We start from the raw sequence: 15,631 nt of genomic DNA, 5'->3' as shown, positions 1-15,631 counted from the left end.
AAAAGTCTGGTTTATTCTGTGTTTAATGAGCAAGTAGGATACTGTCTCCAGAAATGAGCTGAAAGAAAAACCTCTCGACTCCAGCTCCTGATCCATGCCAGATTTTATAAATATGTTATGTCTTCTTGCATCCTCATCCTTCCTCTGATTTTCTATAATCCGAACTATAACCCAGCACTGTACACCGTTTCATGCAAATTATCACCACGTCGCTACCTTGGACTGAGGAAAGCAGCCTTCGTGACCTATGACTGGCTGTGAATGACAAATCAAAAGTCACCATTTCAGCAAATCAGCTGGGCTATTTTGTTTGTTTCTACCCAGCTGCAGCAAGGAGAGGAGAGGGAGAATGAAAGAATCTGAAAATAAAGGTAAGACAAGGCTATGGCTAGAAATATAGGGTGTTGCAAAAGGTGATGCCTAATTCATATATGGGATATATATTTTTTGCAGATTGTTCTGCTGAGTAACCATTCTAAAATTGCATCCTTAGCATCCTGCACCTTGAATGCAAAGAAGCCTGTTTAAAAATAAATGAAATTACATAATATACTGAGGGTCAGACTTTGTGTGTGCTGTATATGTTATGTCAAAGCTTTATAATATTTGCTATTTGATACTCAACCAAGAATACAAAATTCAATAATACAGGGTGTTTCTGTTTGTAGTTGTCAAATTTTGGACATGTTACTGTGGAAATGGGTAAATTGTTTATTTTCTCTCTATTATGGTTTTCTTCAAATGCCGAAAACATGTTAATTTTTTATGTGGTATTATCTGCTTATAATAAAATCAGCAAGGAATAATGGGATATTTTTGGACTAAAATGTTAACAGCAGCATGTGATCTACGGTACCTAAAGAGACCTATGCTTCTTTTAGAAAGAGAAAAAAATATTAAAAGTACCTAATCTTTCAGGATGAAAGAAACAGACTTTTATAACTGCATCAGGGTGATATTTCAAGATCACAGAACATTTTCTCTTTTGAAAAGAAATACTAAATACTAATCAATTCCAAACATATATCATTATAGATCTGTTTGAAATCATTTCTGTTTGAAAAGCTGAAATACCAAAGCCAAGGTTTCCCAAAAGAATGACAGAATGCTCACCCAAGTGTGAGTGATGCACTGACATAGCACTATCAATATTATAGGTAGGTTATCCAGAATATTATAGTAAAGGTTTGGCTTTCATTATTTTGACTATCTCTCAAAGTAACCCCCCCCCCCCTTAAAATAGCAACAGCCATGCACAATCTAGATTCAGATGCCAAATTTGGATTGAGGCCTCCATCTTCTAATCCTCCTTTGGGGGTGGGGTGGGGGAAGGACACCAGGTATCTCAGATGCAGCTTGATTTGAGTGGCAAAAGCTCTTTTGCTTGGTTCATGCAATTCAGATGCTGCTACCAACAGCAGCTCAAAGAGACAATGCAGAGATGTGCTAAATTTAGCCAGCTGCGACAGCGTCTGTTTCTCTCTGATCCAAGAAATGCTCAGAGCTGGGATATGTGCAGCATTTAGAAATCCCTTTCCCATTTAAGGTGGAGCCATGTTTCACCCTTGAAACTCATGCTTTTGGGTTTTTACTGCATGCCAATGGCTGTATAAGCGCTCTTGTTTAATTGTGGACAGAACTAATCTGTTCCACATAAGGCTTTTACCCAGCTGAAAACTAATCCTGAAAGGAGAAAGCAAGCCTAGGTTCGAAGCTGAGATGCTGTGCTGTGTGATTCCTTCCCACTCATTCCTGCCACGCACACATGTATTATTTCTGTGGAATTGCTGCCACATTAAAATACAGAGAATTCTCCCTTCACAAATGAGATTATTGTTTTAGGGCACAGAGTGTATTTATATAGAAACATCCATATTTTGGATTTAGCAGTTATGTATTGGCGAGTTGAAATATTTTACCAGATTAATGCTATTAAAAAGCAGCATAAATCTTCAGCTGCTGCTTCATTTTTAGCATCAGAGTCCCTGTAGCCGGCAAGATATTACATCAACAGTAGCCAGTGGAATCCTGGGATCTGTAGTCTGGAGGCACTCAAATTCTCTGGATGTGAATCTGGAAAGGCATTTAGGAACTGGACAACCTAGGATTCTATAAGATGTTGTCATGGTAGTTAATGTGGAACCCTAATGCTATAACTGTGTAGTGGGAAAGAGCCTCTAGATTTTACTAGATTACTAGATTACTAGATTTTGCAAAAGGATGCTTCCTGATTATGCCAAATTCTTTAGCATCTGTATAGTGGGGCACTCTTTTTCTTCTCTCTAGGCTAACATATGACTCATATGACTAGTTCATAAGAAAGGGCCTCATCCCAACATCCTGATATATGACTCACTTGCCTTAACCATCTGGCAGCATTACATAAACTTTCTTTTAAAGATGCACACGTTTTTGTTGCTGTGGTTTGTTTGGGACTAACACTTTAATATGGATAATATTTTAGCATTACAAATGATAGATTGTTTTAATTCATACTGTGATTATATATTTATTAGCGGAGCATAGAAATGTTACTGGTTTTTGCATCACAGCTTCCAAGAATACTCATGAGGGCAACAGCCCAGTGAATGTGAGAGTTGTAGACTAAAAACTTACATTTCCCAAGTGCTTCTTATTAGACGATGTCCCATTAAACATAGTTTAATATATTTGTCTCTTAATGTAAGATATCTGTCATAATTTAATAGATTGATCTGTCAGTGCTTGAAACCAGATTAGATGACCTTCGGGTTGCACACTGCTCTCTTGTCCTTGAGCAAGGCCAAGAACAGATACTATTGTCAACCTAAAATAATAACAAATTAAATTATCAATGCCATTACATCTAAAATCAATATAATATTAGATATAGCTAGTTTAATATTGTAACGCTTTTGAATGAGACAACCTCTACTGTGTACTACAATCTTCTCTGTTACATTATTTACCAATAACCTTTTGACTGAGCCTCCTGATGATGCAATGGATTAAACCCTTGTGCCAGCAAGACTGCTGATCGAAAGGTTGGAGGTTCGAAACTGGGGAGCAGGATGAGCTTCTGTATGTCAGCTCCAGCTTCTCATGCGGTGATATGAGAGAAGCCTCCCACAGGATGGTAAAACATCTGGGTGTCCCCTGGGCAATGTCCTTGAGAGGGCCAATTCTCTCACATCAGAAACGACTTGCAGCTTCTTAAGTCATTCATCCAGGCATCCCCTGGGCAACATTCTTGCAGACTTCAAATTCTCTCACACCAGATGTGACTTGCAGTTTCTCAAGTCGTTCCTGACACACAAGTGCACAAAATCTTTTGACAATCCCCCTTTTTGAGGTTACAGTGAAAGTACAACTAGGTGATCACTTTTTACAGAGATTGTCCAATTTGGCAGAGATCATCCCGAATAATCCATCTGTCCTTCCACATTTCCATCTGCTTTTATATTGTCCCAATTGCTCTCTTATTTCCCCTATTTGTCTTGGCCTTACTTTAGTTGCTGCAAACTGTGTTCAAAGTAGTTTGAACTCAAATAACTCCTTTGACAGAGAAAATGTGGAACATAAATACAAATACTAAAAACTCAGAGTGAAGAGTGGATTATTTTCCTTTCCCAAAGACCTAAGCAAAATCAAACTGCTGCAGTCTTTCATAGTCTTTGTGTTTTCCTACATTAATGTGTTTTGACATCTTGTCCACACTCTGATGATCCTAGATGTCCCTATTTTTATCTATGATAGATTAGAAGGTATGAAATTGACCTCTTCAGCTTTCTAGCATGTCACAATGTAAGACTAATCATTTATTTATTTATTATTTACTTCATTTGTATACCGCTCTTCTCAGCCCTCAGGCGACTCAAATCTAACTTGATTTCAGAAGTGGAAAGCTATATTATGGAAGCATAACAACACTACAAGAATTTCAGGATATACTATTTATCCACCTAGCTCTTGTAGTATAGTAAAGGTAAAGGTTTCCCCTGACATTAAGTTTAGTTGTGTCCTACTCTGGGGGTTGGTGCTTATCTCCATTTCTAAGATGAAGAGTCAATGTTTTCTGCAGATGCCTCAAAGTTCATGTGGCCAGCATGACCGCATGGAGTGCCATTACCTTCCTGCAAAAGCGGTACCTATTGATCTCATATTTGCATGTTTTTGAACTGCTAGGTTGGCAGAAGCTGGAGCTAACAGTGGGAGCTCACCCCCGCTCTCTGGATTTCAACCACCAACCTTTTGGTCAGCAAGTTCAGAAGCTCAGTGGTTTACCCTTCTGCGCCATTAGGGAGCCTTATATGTAGCAGCATTCCTTCACCTCCATCTCAACCTTCTCATTATATGTCATCTGATTCTTTATTGAAAAATCATGGTGTCAGATTTTAACCTGTGCTGTACCACTGAGGTTTGACCCTACCATAATATAGTTCTGTCCATTGCATTAGTGGCATGACAGCTCCAGCTCTATGGCCTCTCTTCATGGCTATCTGAAGATATTTTGCTACTTGAGGCAAAGGAGTGGATAAAATATATGCATGCTGGGTGCAGGACAGGCAGAGGCGGCCCTAGGTAATTTTCAACGGTAAGCAAGCAGTATTTTGCCCTCCCCCCCCAACCAATCATTGATATATATTTTCTGTTTGTCGTGGGAGTTCTGTGTGCCATATTTGTTTCAATTCCTTCATTGGTGGAGTTCAGAATGCTCTTTGATTGTAGGTGAACTATACATCCCAGTAACTACACTTGCCGCACTTGCTCCCTTGCCTGGCCCGCTTTGGGTCCGGAGGTGTGCCTGAAAACCCCGGCGTGTGCACCAAAAGTCACCTCTTCTCCTGACTTTCTCCTCAGCCATTGGGACCAAGAGAGAGAGAGAGAGAGAGAGAGAGAGAGAGAGAGAGAGAGAGAGAGCTTGCTCACCTTTCCTGAAGGTAGGCACAAAAACAAAGGAGGGAGCGGAGGTGGGAGATACCTCCAGCTGGAGGGGCTCTCTCTCTCTCCCCCACACTGCTAGGGCTGTTGTGAGCTGAGGGGGTGCTCCTCAAGTGGCGGTCGAGGGGCATTTACAGAGGCGCCTCTGTGCCCCTGGCAAAAAAAAGTGTTCTGCAACTGCTTACTTCGTGTAATGGATGGGCCGCCCCTGAGGACAGGACTGCATTTCATAGTCCTAGATTGCAACCTCTTCATCTAATCCAGACCTGCACAACCTCCAGGTGTTTTGGGTCTCAGCTCCCAGAATTCCTGACAAGTTGGCTGGGCTTCTGGAAGTTGGAATCGCAAACACCTAGAGAACCACAGTTTGTGCAGGCCTGATCTAAACTCTTGAATAGAGTTTACAACATTATAAACTGCTTGCATTCATCTAGTCCCTGCATAAGTTTTACTGGCAAGGGAATCAAGGCATATCGTATGGGTTCATTTCCAATCCTCCCCATTAATTGTCCTCAGATGCACTGTTATATGTCCAAGGCTATTGGTATGCAGATCTCATGTGTCAAGCTGTAATTCTCAAAACATTAACAATAGAATGGCTTGAAGATGTGGAAGTACTCTGACCAAACTATGGCAGCTTCACAGAATCACAAATGAATAGAGTTGGAAGGGGCCCCATGGGGCATTGAGTCCAAACCCCTCTCTTAAAGACACAATCTCCAGCTAGAACCGGCATAGGCAAACTTCAACCCTCCGGGTGTTTTGGACTTCAACTCCCACAATTCCTAATAGCTGGAATTTTGTGGATAATTGTGGGGGTTGAAGTCCAAAACACCTGAAGGGCCAAAGTTTGCCCATGCCTCAGCTAGAACATTCCCAGCTGGTAGCTGTGGAGGTCGCCTCTGGAGGTCGCCTCTTTTGACGACCTCCAGAGAAGGAGACACTGCTACCTCTCCAAGGAATTGATTCCATTTTTGAACCATGTTCAGTGGTAAGAAGTTCCTTCTAGCATTCAGTTGAAATCTATACCCCATAACTTTAAATGATGGCCATACTCTCTGGGGCAGAAGATAAAAAAACCCCATACCCTTATCATTGTGACAGCTCTTGAAGTATTTAAAGAATGCAGTCATGTCATCCCTCAGTCTTCTCTTTATAAATCTGAATATATCCAACCTCTTCAATCTTTCCTCACAGGTTTGTTTTCCATACATTATATCATTCTCATCACCCTTCTCGGAACCCATTTCAAGTTGCCTATATCATAATAACTGGCTCCCACATCTGTACTCTAGATGAGGCTGGATCAGAGCAGAATGTTGTGCAACTATTATAGATTCTCCCTTGACTAGGAAATTATGGTAATATTAAAAGTGTTTGCCTTCTTTGCTGTAGCATCACCACATTGATAGTTCATGTCCATCTTATGATCAACTAACTCCAAAAGCCATTCACATGTAGTACAGTACTGCCAAGCATCCCCTATCCTATCCTATACTTGTGCATTTTGGTTTTGTGGCCTAAACATAGATTTCTTTTATTTGTTTCAGTTCAATGTCAATGTATTAATCTCTGCTAGTTTTCTTGTTTATCAGGTCCTTTTGAATTCTGTTTCAAATTCTTCCAATGTATTATTTTTCCCTCCCAGGTTTGTATGAAACATCATCTTCCAGGCAGGAGGGACTCTTTTGTTAAATAAAATGAGTCTCACTGAGGCAGCAGATGTTGGGAGACTTTCAAGGACAGAGCGATGGTATGGTTGCTCTACCTCCTGCCTTGCACTCTGTATGGTTCTATGTTGTGGCAAAAAGTGCTGACCCTTAAAATGGTTGAAATAAAAGAAGCTATCGCCCTGGTCAACCTGCATTTAAATGGCAGGAGAAATGTTTTATTTTTCACTAAAAGGTAAAGGTTTCCCTTGACATTAAGTCTAGTTATGTTTGACTCTGTGGGGTGGTGCCTATCTCCATTTCTAAGCCGAAGAGCCCGCGTTGTCTTTAGACGCCTCCTAGGTCATGCGGCCAACATGACTGCATGGAGCAACATTACCTTCCTGCACAAACTGTACCTATTGATCTACCCACATTTGCATGTTTTCAAACTGCTAGGTTGGCAGAAGCTGGGACTAACAGCAAGAGCTCACCCTCGTTCCTCAGATTTGAACCGCTGACCTTTTCGTCAGCAAGTTCAGCAGCTCAGCAGTTTAACCCGCTGTGCCACCAGGGGGCCCCTTATTTTTCACTAAGTACATCAAAATGCTTTAAGATAATCTTGTTTCAGGCACTTTCTAGACAATACAAGCTGTGTTTTTTAGGCCAGAGAAAAGCAACAAATTATTTTCTCCCAAACTTTTCCATGTTGTTCATATTTGTACAACCTAAATAATGGGGCACTTTTTAAAAGTAACTAGGTAGATTTCAATTAAGTTAGTTTTAAATTTTTCACACAAATTACTACTACAGTCTGTATGATAAAACATTAAAATCAGTTTTTAAATTACTTACAGAAGGACATGTGGCCAAAAGGAAGGTCATGAAGTAGCTGACTCCTACGTAAAGCAAGGGTCTTGGTTAACAGAAAGGCAGAAACCAACTGGGCAGGACCACGAAGGCCAGCAGAAGGGAAGACAAAATGCAAGGGCCTAATGCAGAACCAAAAACAGAATTAACCAGGTGCCCAGGCAGGGAGGAAAGGCTGTTTGGAAATATTTATTTATTGTTATTTATTTGTCATATTTCTCAACCCCAAAGGGGACTCAGAGCAGTGCACATAAAGGCACAATTTGATGCCATACATTACATACAATACATTTCCAGTAAATATAAACATAATATTTAGCCATGGATGACCTCCAAGTCACCAAATGTTCTGCTCAGGTCTTGCATACTCAGGGAAGTTGTGGTTTTTCTGATTGAATCTATCCATCTGGAATGTTATTTTCCTCTTTTTCTACTGCCTTGTCAACCTTTATTGTATTTTTAGTGAGTCATATCTTCTCACGAACTGGCCAAATTATGATAGTCTCACTTTTAATCATCTTGGCTTCTAGTGAGAGTTTAGACTTGATTTCCTCTAGCACCTGTTTATTTGTCTTTTTAGCAGTCCATGGGATCTATAGGATCCATTTCCAGCACCACATTTCAAATAAGTAGACCCCCCCCCCATGACCCTTCTTCACCATCCAGCTTTCATATCCATATATAGAAATGGGAACTAGGATGGCTCAACAATCTGTTAGTACTCAGTAATATACCTTTACACTACACTACAGTATCTTATCTAGTTTCTTCATAGCTACTCTTCCAAGTCCCATTCTTCTTCTGTTTTCTTGACTGCGGTCTTCATTTTGATGAATGAGTGAAGTAATAGAAACTCTTGGAACTCCTGTATTTTAGTGCCCACGTCATCTCAAGGTGGTACAATCAAAGTGTGGTCCTTTTTTATTTTCTTAACCTTATCTGTTGATATAGTTGCAGTGGTTGTTTATGTTCACCACTTTCCCCCCACCAAGATGGTAAAGAATACCCTTTCTTTCACCACTTGCCCATTAGGTCTTATGTCCCAAGGAAGAATCTTCAATTCAGTGTTTACATATTTACTGCCTCCTGAAAGAATGGGCAAAGTTGTGAATACAATAACCATGGCACACTCTCTATCTTCACATGAAGAACACTTTTTAAAGAAGGGAGTTCCCTTATTGTACATAATCTCTTAAGGTTCAAACCCACAAAAAGTCGTATTTTGTAATGAAACTGACAGTGGAGGGCGCCAGACTATCCCGCATCCCCTTTTGACATGTTTATTTTACCTCCTTTAAATAGTACCTGGATTGTCAGTAAGATCCAACTTATGTGTGTTTGGGGTTGCTGTTGATGATATAATTACTTTTATTTTATTTTATTTTGCTTATCTCTACCTTTTCTCAAAGTTGAGCAAAAGTGAAAGTAAAGTCCCTTCCACACAGCTGTATAAAATCCCACATTTTCTGCTTTGAACTGGAATATATGGCAGTGTGGACTCAGATAACCCAGTTCAAAGCAGATATTGTAGGATTTTCTGCCTTGATATTCTGAGTTATATGGCTGTGTGGAAGGTTCAATGGGATGAAAACAGTCCCCTCATATTAAATTGCCATTAAGATATGAACTCTGAAATTTTATTTTTGATCAGCTGGTATGATTATTATTACATTTTAGTGTGTCATGGTTATTGTATTCACAACTTTGTCCATTCTTTCAGGAGGCAGTAAATATGTAAACACGGAATTGAAGATTCTTCCTTGGAACATAAGACCTAATAGGCAAGTTCCAATTAAAAGAGAAGTAAAAAAAATCCTGTATGTTAGCTCCTTTCTTTTAATGATATAGTCAAAGAAGGCTAAACATGATATAGACTGTTCACTTTCCTATGTACTTTTCAGTCACTGTGACCTATGGTGATCCTGTTATTGGATTTTCTTGGTGAGATTTATTAGGCAGAAGCCTGCTATTGCCTGGAAAAGTGGGAGTCGCTAAAGCTCAGCGTAGAGGAAAGGTTTGAAAAAAATGTAAGTAATAATATTATCTATAACATGTTACTTGGCAAGGCATGGCTTTAAAAGGATGGGATTAAGTTAAGTTTTAAATGTTACATGAGCAGTGATGTTTCATTTTGGAGTAGCAACTAATGCCTTCTAGTTACCCCACTACAGTTTTTTTAAAATCTCAGAACACTTTCTTGTTCCTCTAGCACAATGTTTCTCAATGTTGGGGTTGGGATCCCTGGGGGGTGGGGCAGTCATGAGGGGGTTTCAGAGGGGTTTGAAAAGACCATCAGAAAACATATATTTCTGATGGTCTAAGGAACCCCTTTGGCAGACAGGCTGGAGATCTCTCAGCCTATCCTTCTCTTCCTTTTTGGAAACAGACTACAAATCTTCTCACCAAAGCCGCCCTCTGCTGTGATTGGCTGCCTCTCAGCCAGCCTCTCAGCCAAGCGGAGGGCTGTTTCTGAGACTCCAAGCGGGGAGGAAAGAGCAATCATGCTCAGCGCATGGCAGTGTGGTATGCCTGTGTGGGCAAGGGAGAGCATGTGAGGTTAGAGGGAGGTTTGTGCCACTGAGTCCCTTCAAGGCATGGGGGGTCTGTATGGGAAATTTGGCCAAATTCTGCCATAGGTGGGGTTCAGAATGCTCTTTGATTGTAGGTGAACTATAAATCCTAGCAACTACAACTCTCAAATGTCAAGGTCTATTTTCCACAAACTCCACCAGTGTTCATATTTGGGCACATTGAGTATTCGTGCCAAGTTTGGTCCAGATCTATATTTGTTTGAGTCCACAGTGCTCTCTGGATGTAGGTGAACTACATCATGGGGTCATGGGAGTTCTTTGAGCCAACCATGGTTCAATTCCATCATTGGTGGAGTTCAGAATGTTGTTTGATTGTGGGTTAACTATAAATCCCAGCAACTACAACTCCTAAATGACAAAATTAATCCCGCCATCCCAAACTCTACCAGTATTCAAATTTGGGTGTATTGGGTATTTGTGCCAAATTTGGTCCAGTGAATGAAGACACCTCCTGCATATCAGATATTTACATTATGATTCATAACACTAGTTATGAAGTAGCAACAAACATAATTTTATGGTTGGGGGTCACAACATGAGGGGTCACAGCATTAGGAAGGTTGAGAAACACTGCTTTAGCATGACTCTAGAGTCAATGTCTGCTAGAAGCTGACCATAGAATGGCACTAGAGAATCTACAGATTTCAGAGATATCACAGTAGGATAAAAACTTTAGCTAAAACAAATAATAAAAGATCCACAAATGATCCATGACAAGGATGGCTAGACTGCTTATATCAGAGAATGGGTTCCATATTTAATGGATGGGGAAATACCCATCAGAAATAGCCTTATGTGACTCAGCTTTTGAACCAGGATGTCAGGAGTGCTCAGGCTTACCTTCACACAATTCAAACTAGTGAACCATAATGCACGTTAATGGCAATATCTGACCCAGGTATGTTAACGATTTGCCTTGACTACCTGGGATTTGAGCTAGTGTCATATACCATAAGCCATCATGATGAAGTGGTTTGACTGTGGGACTGGAATTCCAAGAGACCAGCACTTGAAACCTCATACAACCATAGAAAATCATTTTTTGGCCTTGAGCAAGTGACGGTTTCTCAACCACACATTCTCAGCAATTGCAAACCTCTGACTAAATCGTGCCTATTGTAGGCTCACCATGAAGTTAACTTGAAGGCAAACTGGTGCACCCACATCACTGATTAAGCCTGGTTGTAGGTTATTTATAATTTCTATGTAATAGCAGCTTGACTGGCTCCCAGTCTGATTCAAACACAGTTCAAAATGTTGGCTATGGTCTATAAAGCTCTATAGGATATGAGTCTAGTTCAGGCATGGGCAAACTTAGGCCATCCAGGTGTTTTGGACTTCAACTCCCACCATTCCTAACAGCCTCAGGCCCTTTCCTTTTCTTCCTCAGCTTCTTAAGTTTGCCCATGCCTGGTCTAGGCTAATGGAAGAACTACATTTTCCAGTAGAAATGTGCCCATACAGTTACGTTTAGTGTGAGCACAAGACAGAACATTTCTGTCTTCACCAAGGTTGTGACTATCCCTCCCTCTTCTGCTGACAGGCAAAGACTTTTCTTCTTTAGAGCTTTGGCTGCAGGTGTTGAGGAAAATCTTTTAATTGGGGTTGCTGTGCTCCCCCCTCCATGCTAATACGATAGTTTATTGAATTATGTTTGAATTGTTTGAAATATTATGATTGCTTTTAGATGCATTCCATTTCATCTGTGTAAGCCTCCATAGATGCTGAAGTGGGAAAAAGCAAAGATATAAATAAAATTGTGGGTGGTTGTAAGTTTTTCGGGTTGTATGGCCATGTTCTAGAAGCATCCTCTCCTGACATTTCACCTGCATCTATGACAGACATTCTCAGAGGCTGTGAGGTCTGTTGGAAACTAGGAAAATTGGGTTTACATATTTATGGAAAGTCCAGGGTGGGAGAAAGGATTCTTGTCTGTTGGAGGTAGGTGTGACTTTTTCAATTGGCCACCTTGATTAGCATTTGATGGCCTGACAGTTTTTAGGTATGGCTTGTTCCTGCCTGGGGGAATCCTTTGTTGATAGGTGATTAGCAGTTCCTGATTGTGTCTTGTCTGGAGTTCCCCTGTGTTTGAGTGTTCTTTGTTGTTGTTGTTCATTCGTTCAGTCGTCTCCGACTCTTCGTGACCTCATGGACCAGCCCACGCCAGAGCTCCCTGTTGGCCGTCACCACCCCCAGCTCCTTCAAGGTCAGTCCAGTCACTTCAGGAATGCCATCCATCCATCTTGCCCTTGGTCGGCCCCTCTTCCTTTTCTTTATTTACTGTTATAATTTTAAAGTGTTTTTTCGTACTGGTAGCTAGATTGTGTTCATTTTCATGGTTTCTTCCTTTCTGTTGAAATTGTCCACATGCTTGTGTATTTCAATGGCTTCTCTGTGTAGTCTGACATGGTGGTTGTGAGAGTGGTCCAGCATTTCTGTGTTCTCAAATAATATTCTGTGTCCAGGTTGGTTCATCGGGTGCTCTGCTATGCCTGACTTCTCTGGTTGAAGTTGCCCGCAGTGCCTTTCATGTTCCTTGATTCGTGTTTGGGCCATGCTGCGTTTGGTGGTCCCTATGTAGCCTTGTCCACAGCTGCATGGTATATGGTAGACTCCTGCAGAGGTGAGAGAATCCCTCTTGTCCTTTGCTGAACGTAGCATTTGTTGGATATGTTAGGAGAGAATGCTTCTAGAACATGGCCATACAGCCCGAAAAATCTGCAACAACCCAGTGATTCTGACCATGAAAGCCTTCGACAATACATAAATAAAATAGATATAAATAATGATCTTATTTCATTATTTTCCCACTCCCTGGAACACAATGTTTTATTTGCTATTTATTTAACGGCCCGTTGTCCCCAGCTGTAAAAAACCACCTTGTTAATATCTGAAAGAAAGCAGGAAGTCATCTACTATATAATTGGATTGCTATAACCAATATGTACGTTTTACAACCAGTATATTATAACCAATATGGAAGCGACTTTCATTACAGCGATAAATTCAGATACAAGCCATCTCTGGTTTTGAAGCTTGAGTTCAATAATATTCTGCAGTGATGATCTTTTGAGGCATAAATGTTTTGTGTGGTTTGGGCTTAATAAGGTCCCTACTAAGAATGACATATTGGATATAGCTTGCATTAGACATTGTCCTAATTATAGCAGTTTCTCATGAAAACTTGTCAAGAAGGGATCTCTATTTTCTAGAATATATTACTTCATATTAGTAAAATCCGTGAATATTTTATAGAGAGCAGTCAGAGTGTCTGTGAGGATTATCTTTGGAGAAATGATATGGTTGATCTAGGGAGTCTAGACAACTTAATTAACTGTTTACATTCTTATCCATCACATTTTATATGACTCAGTGTAGTACAACTGCTGCAAGACTTCAACGTTTATCACACGAGGCAGAGTAATTGCAATTACAGCAGGACAACAGCAGGTTTGTCTTGGACTTATCACATAACATCACTCATTTCCTACTGCTTTCCCTGTGAGAAACAGTCTGGAAAGAATAAAAAAACCCACAGAAAATCTGTTAATGATCTTTTGTTTAAAAATGCCTTTCAACAGTTTCATACCAGGAGAGTAGCAGGAAAGGGCAAAGACACTGTTGTGTTGCTGTTATTCTGATTTGCCCATTTCATGTGATAAGCTTCTTACATTTTTTAACAGTCCAAGTATTCTTTCTCAACTGCCCATATTCCCCACTCATCCATTTTGTATCTCATGATTCCCTAAGGCAGACCTGTACAACCTATAGCCTTCCAGGTGTTTTGAACTTTAGCTTGTAGAATTCATAACCATTGGAGCAAGCTGGCAAGGGTTTCTGGATGTTGTAGTCCAAGATATCTAGTGCAATGTTCTTCAACCTGAGGGTCGGGACCCCTGGGGGTGGTCACGAGGGGGTTTCAGAGGGGTCGCCAAAGACCATAAGAAAGCTCATATTTCTGATGGTTTTAGGAACCGCTTAGGCAGAGAGGGCTGAAGATCTCTCTGCCTGTCCTCCTCTTCCTTTTCGGTGTTTGTGAACTACAACTCCCAGAATTCAAAAATAGCCCCCCCCCCATTCCACCAGTATTCATTATTGGCTATGTGCCAAGTTTGGTGCAGATCCACTGTGGGCTGGGTTCAGAGTGTTCTTTGATTTTAGGTGAACTATAAATCCCAGCGACTCCCAAATGTCAAGGTCTATTTCCCCTAAACTCCACCAATGTTCACATTTGGGCATATTGAGTATTCGTGCCAAGTTTGGTCCAGATCCATCATTGTTTGAGTCCACAGTGCTCTCTGGAGGTAGGTAAACTACAACTCTAAAACTCAAGGTCAGCCCCCACCAAAGCCTTCCAATATTTTCTGTTAGTCATGGGAGTTCTGTGTGCCAAGATCGATTCCATCCTTGGTGGAGTTCAGAATACTCATTGATTGTAGGTTAACTATAAATACCAACAACTATAACTCCCACATGACAAATCAATCTTCCTCCCAACCCCACCAGTATTCAAATTTGGGCATATAGGATATTTGTGCCAAATTTGGCCCAGTGAATGAAAATACACCCTACATATCAGATATTTACATGACAATTCATAACAGTAGCAAAATTAGTTATGAAGTTGCAACACAAATAATTTTATGGTTGGGGGTCACCACAACATGAAGAACTGTGTTAAGGGGTTGTGGCATTAGGAAGGTTGAGAACCACTGATCTGGAGGATCACAAGTTGCGTGGGCCTTGCCCTAATGGGAAAAGGCTGCAGTACCCTGCAAGCAATATTGGATTCACCTTTCACCATAGGTCGTCATTTGATTTGGCTATGACAAATTTAGTCTACCTAAACCGGTTGTGATTCATTCCTGAAAGCAGCATGTCTCAATGAATACTCAAAAAGCATATCCCAAGGTACAGTAGGACAGGGCAAATATCTTGCACACTTGCAAAGGAAATTGCCTTCAAAGATACCTTGGCATAATATCAAGAGTTCTGTCATGCACCAGATGGCAGCTTCACACTATATCTGCCCAACTGTGTCGCAATTTTTTTTTTTTTAAAAAAAGCTTGGGGCCTATTGTAAGAATCAAATGGATTCTGTCTCACAGAAATCCCATTCCTGACCAGAGAAGAAGTCTAATGCTTGTTTATGCTTTTAAAGCACTACCAACAGAAAATGAAGTAAATATAAACAAAGATTAGGTCTGTTCAAAAGAAAAGAACATCTCTAGCTTTTCTGTTGTTTAATTTAATACATTTCTTATTAGTGTGACTCTTGGAACTGAGAGAACAACATACCCTCCCAACTGTTTCACAGACAAAAAGCAGATCTTGAATTGTTAAGTAATATGAGAGTGTGGCCAAGGTCACAAAAGCTGAAGAGGAATAGACAAAGCAGGAAAGGTTTTAGCAGTTTGCTGTGGCTGAGGCTATAGGGAAGGACAAGACTCCTGCCCTTCACCTCCGCTCCCTCCAATGAGTCAGTGGAGTGTGAACCACTGTAAAAAAAAAAGAAAAAGAAACACACAGGTTGCCGTTCTGAAGGGTATGCATACATATAAAACCATCTGGACACGTAATAAGCAAACATACCTTTTTTCC

General features: G+C 40.6%; 1 protein-coding gene across 1 annotated transcript in view; it reads left to right on the top strand.

The window, feature by feature from the left end:
* The first annotated feature begins 63 nt into the window (after positions 1-63).
* Positions 64-15,631, top strand: part of DNAJC6 (DnaJ heat shock protein family (Hsp40) member C6) — an 83,908-nt gene continuing 68,340 nt past the window's right edge. The window contains exon 1 of the mRNA XM_060773677.2: positions 64-371. Coding sequence (XP_060629660.2) covers positions 350-371 — 22 coding nt within the window. The 5' untranslated portion in view covers positions 64-349. The remainder of the gene's footprint in view (positions 372-15,631) is intronic.

Source organism: Anolis sagrei, chromosome 4, assembly GCF_037176765.1.
Source record: "Anolis sagrei isolate rAnoSag1 chromosome 4, rAnoSag1.mat, whole genome shotgun sequence".
NCBI classification, from domain to species: Eukaryota; Metazoa; Chordata; class Lepidosauria; order Squamata; family Dactyloidae; genus Anolis; species Anolis sagrei.
Note: the sequence above shows the minus strand (reverse complement) of the source record. Positions and strands in the feature narration are given on the sequence as shown.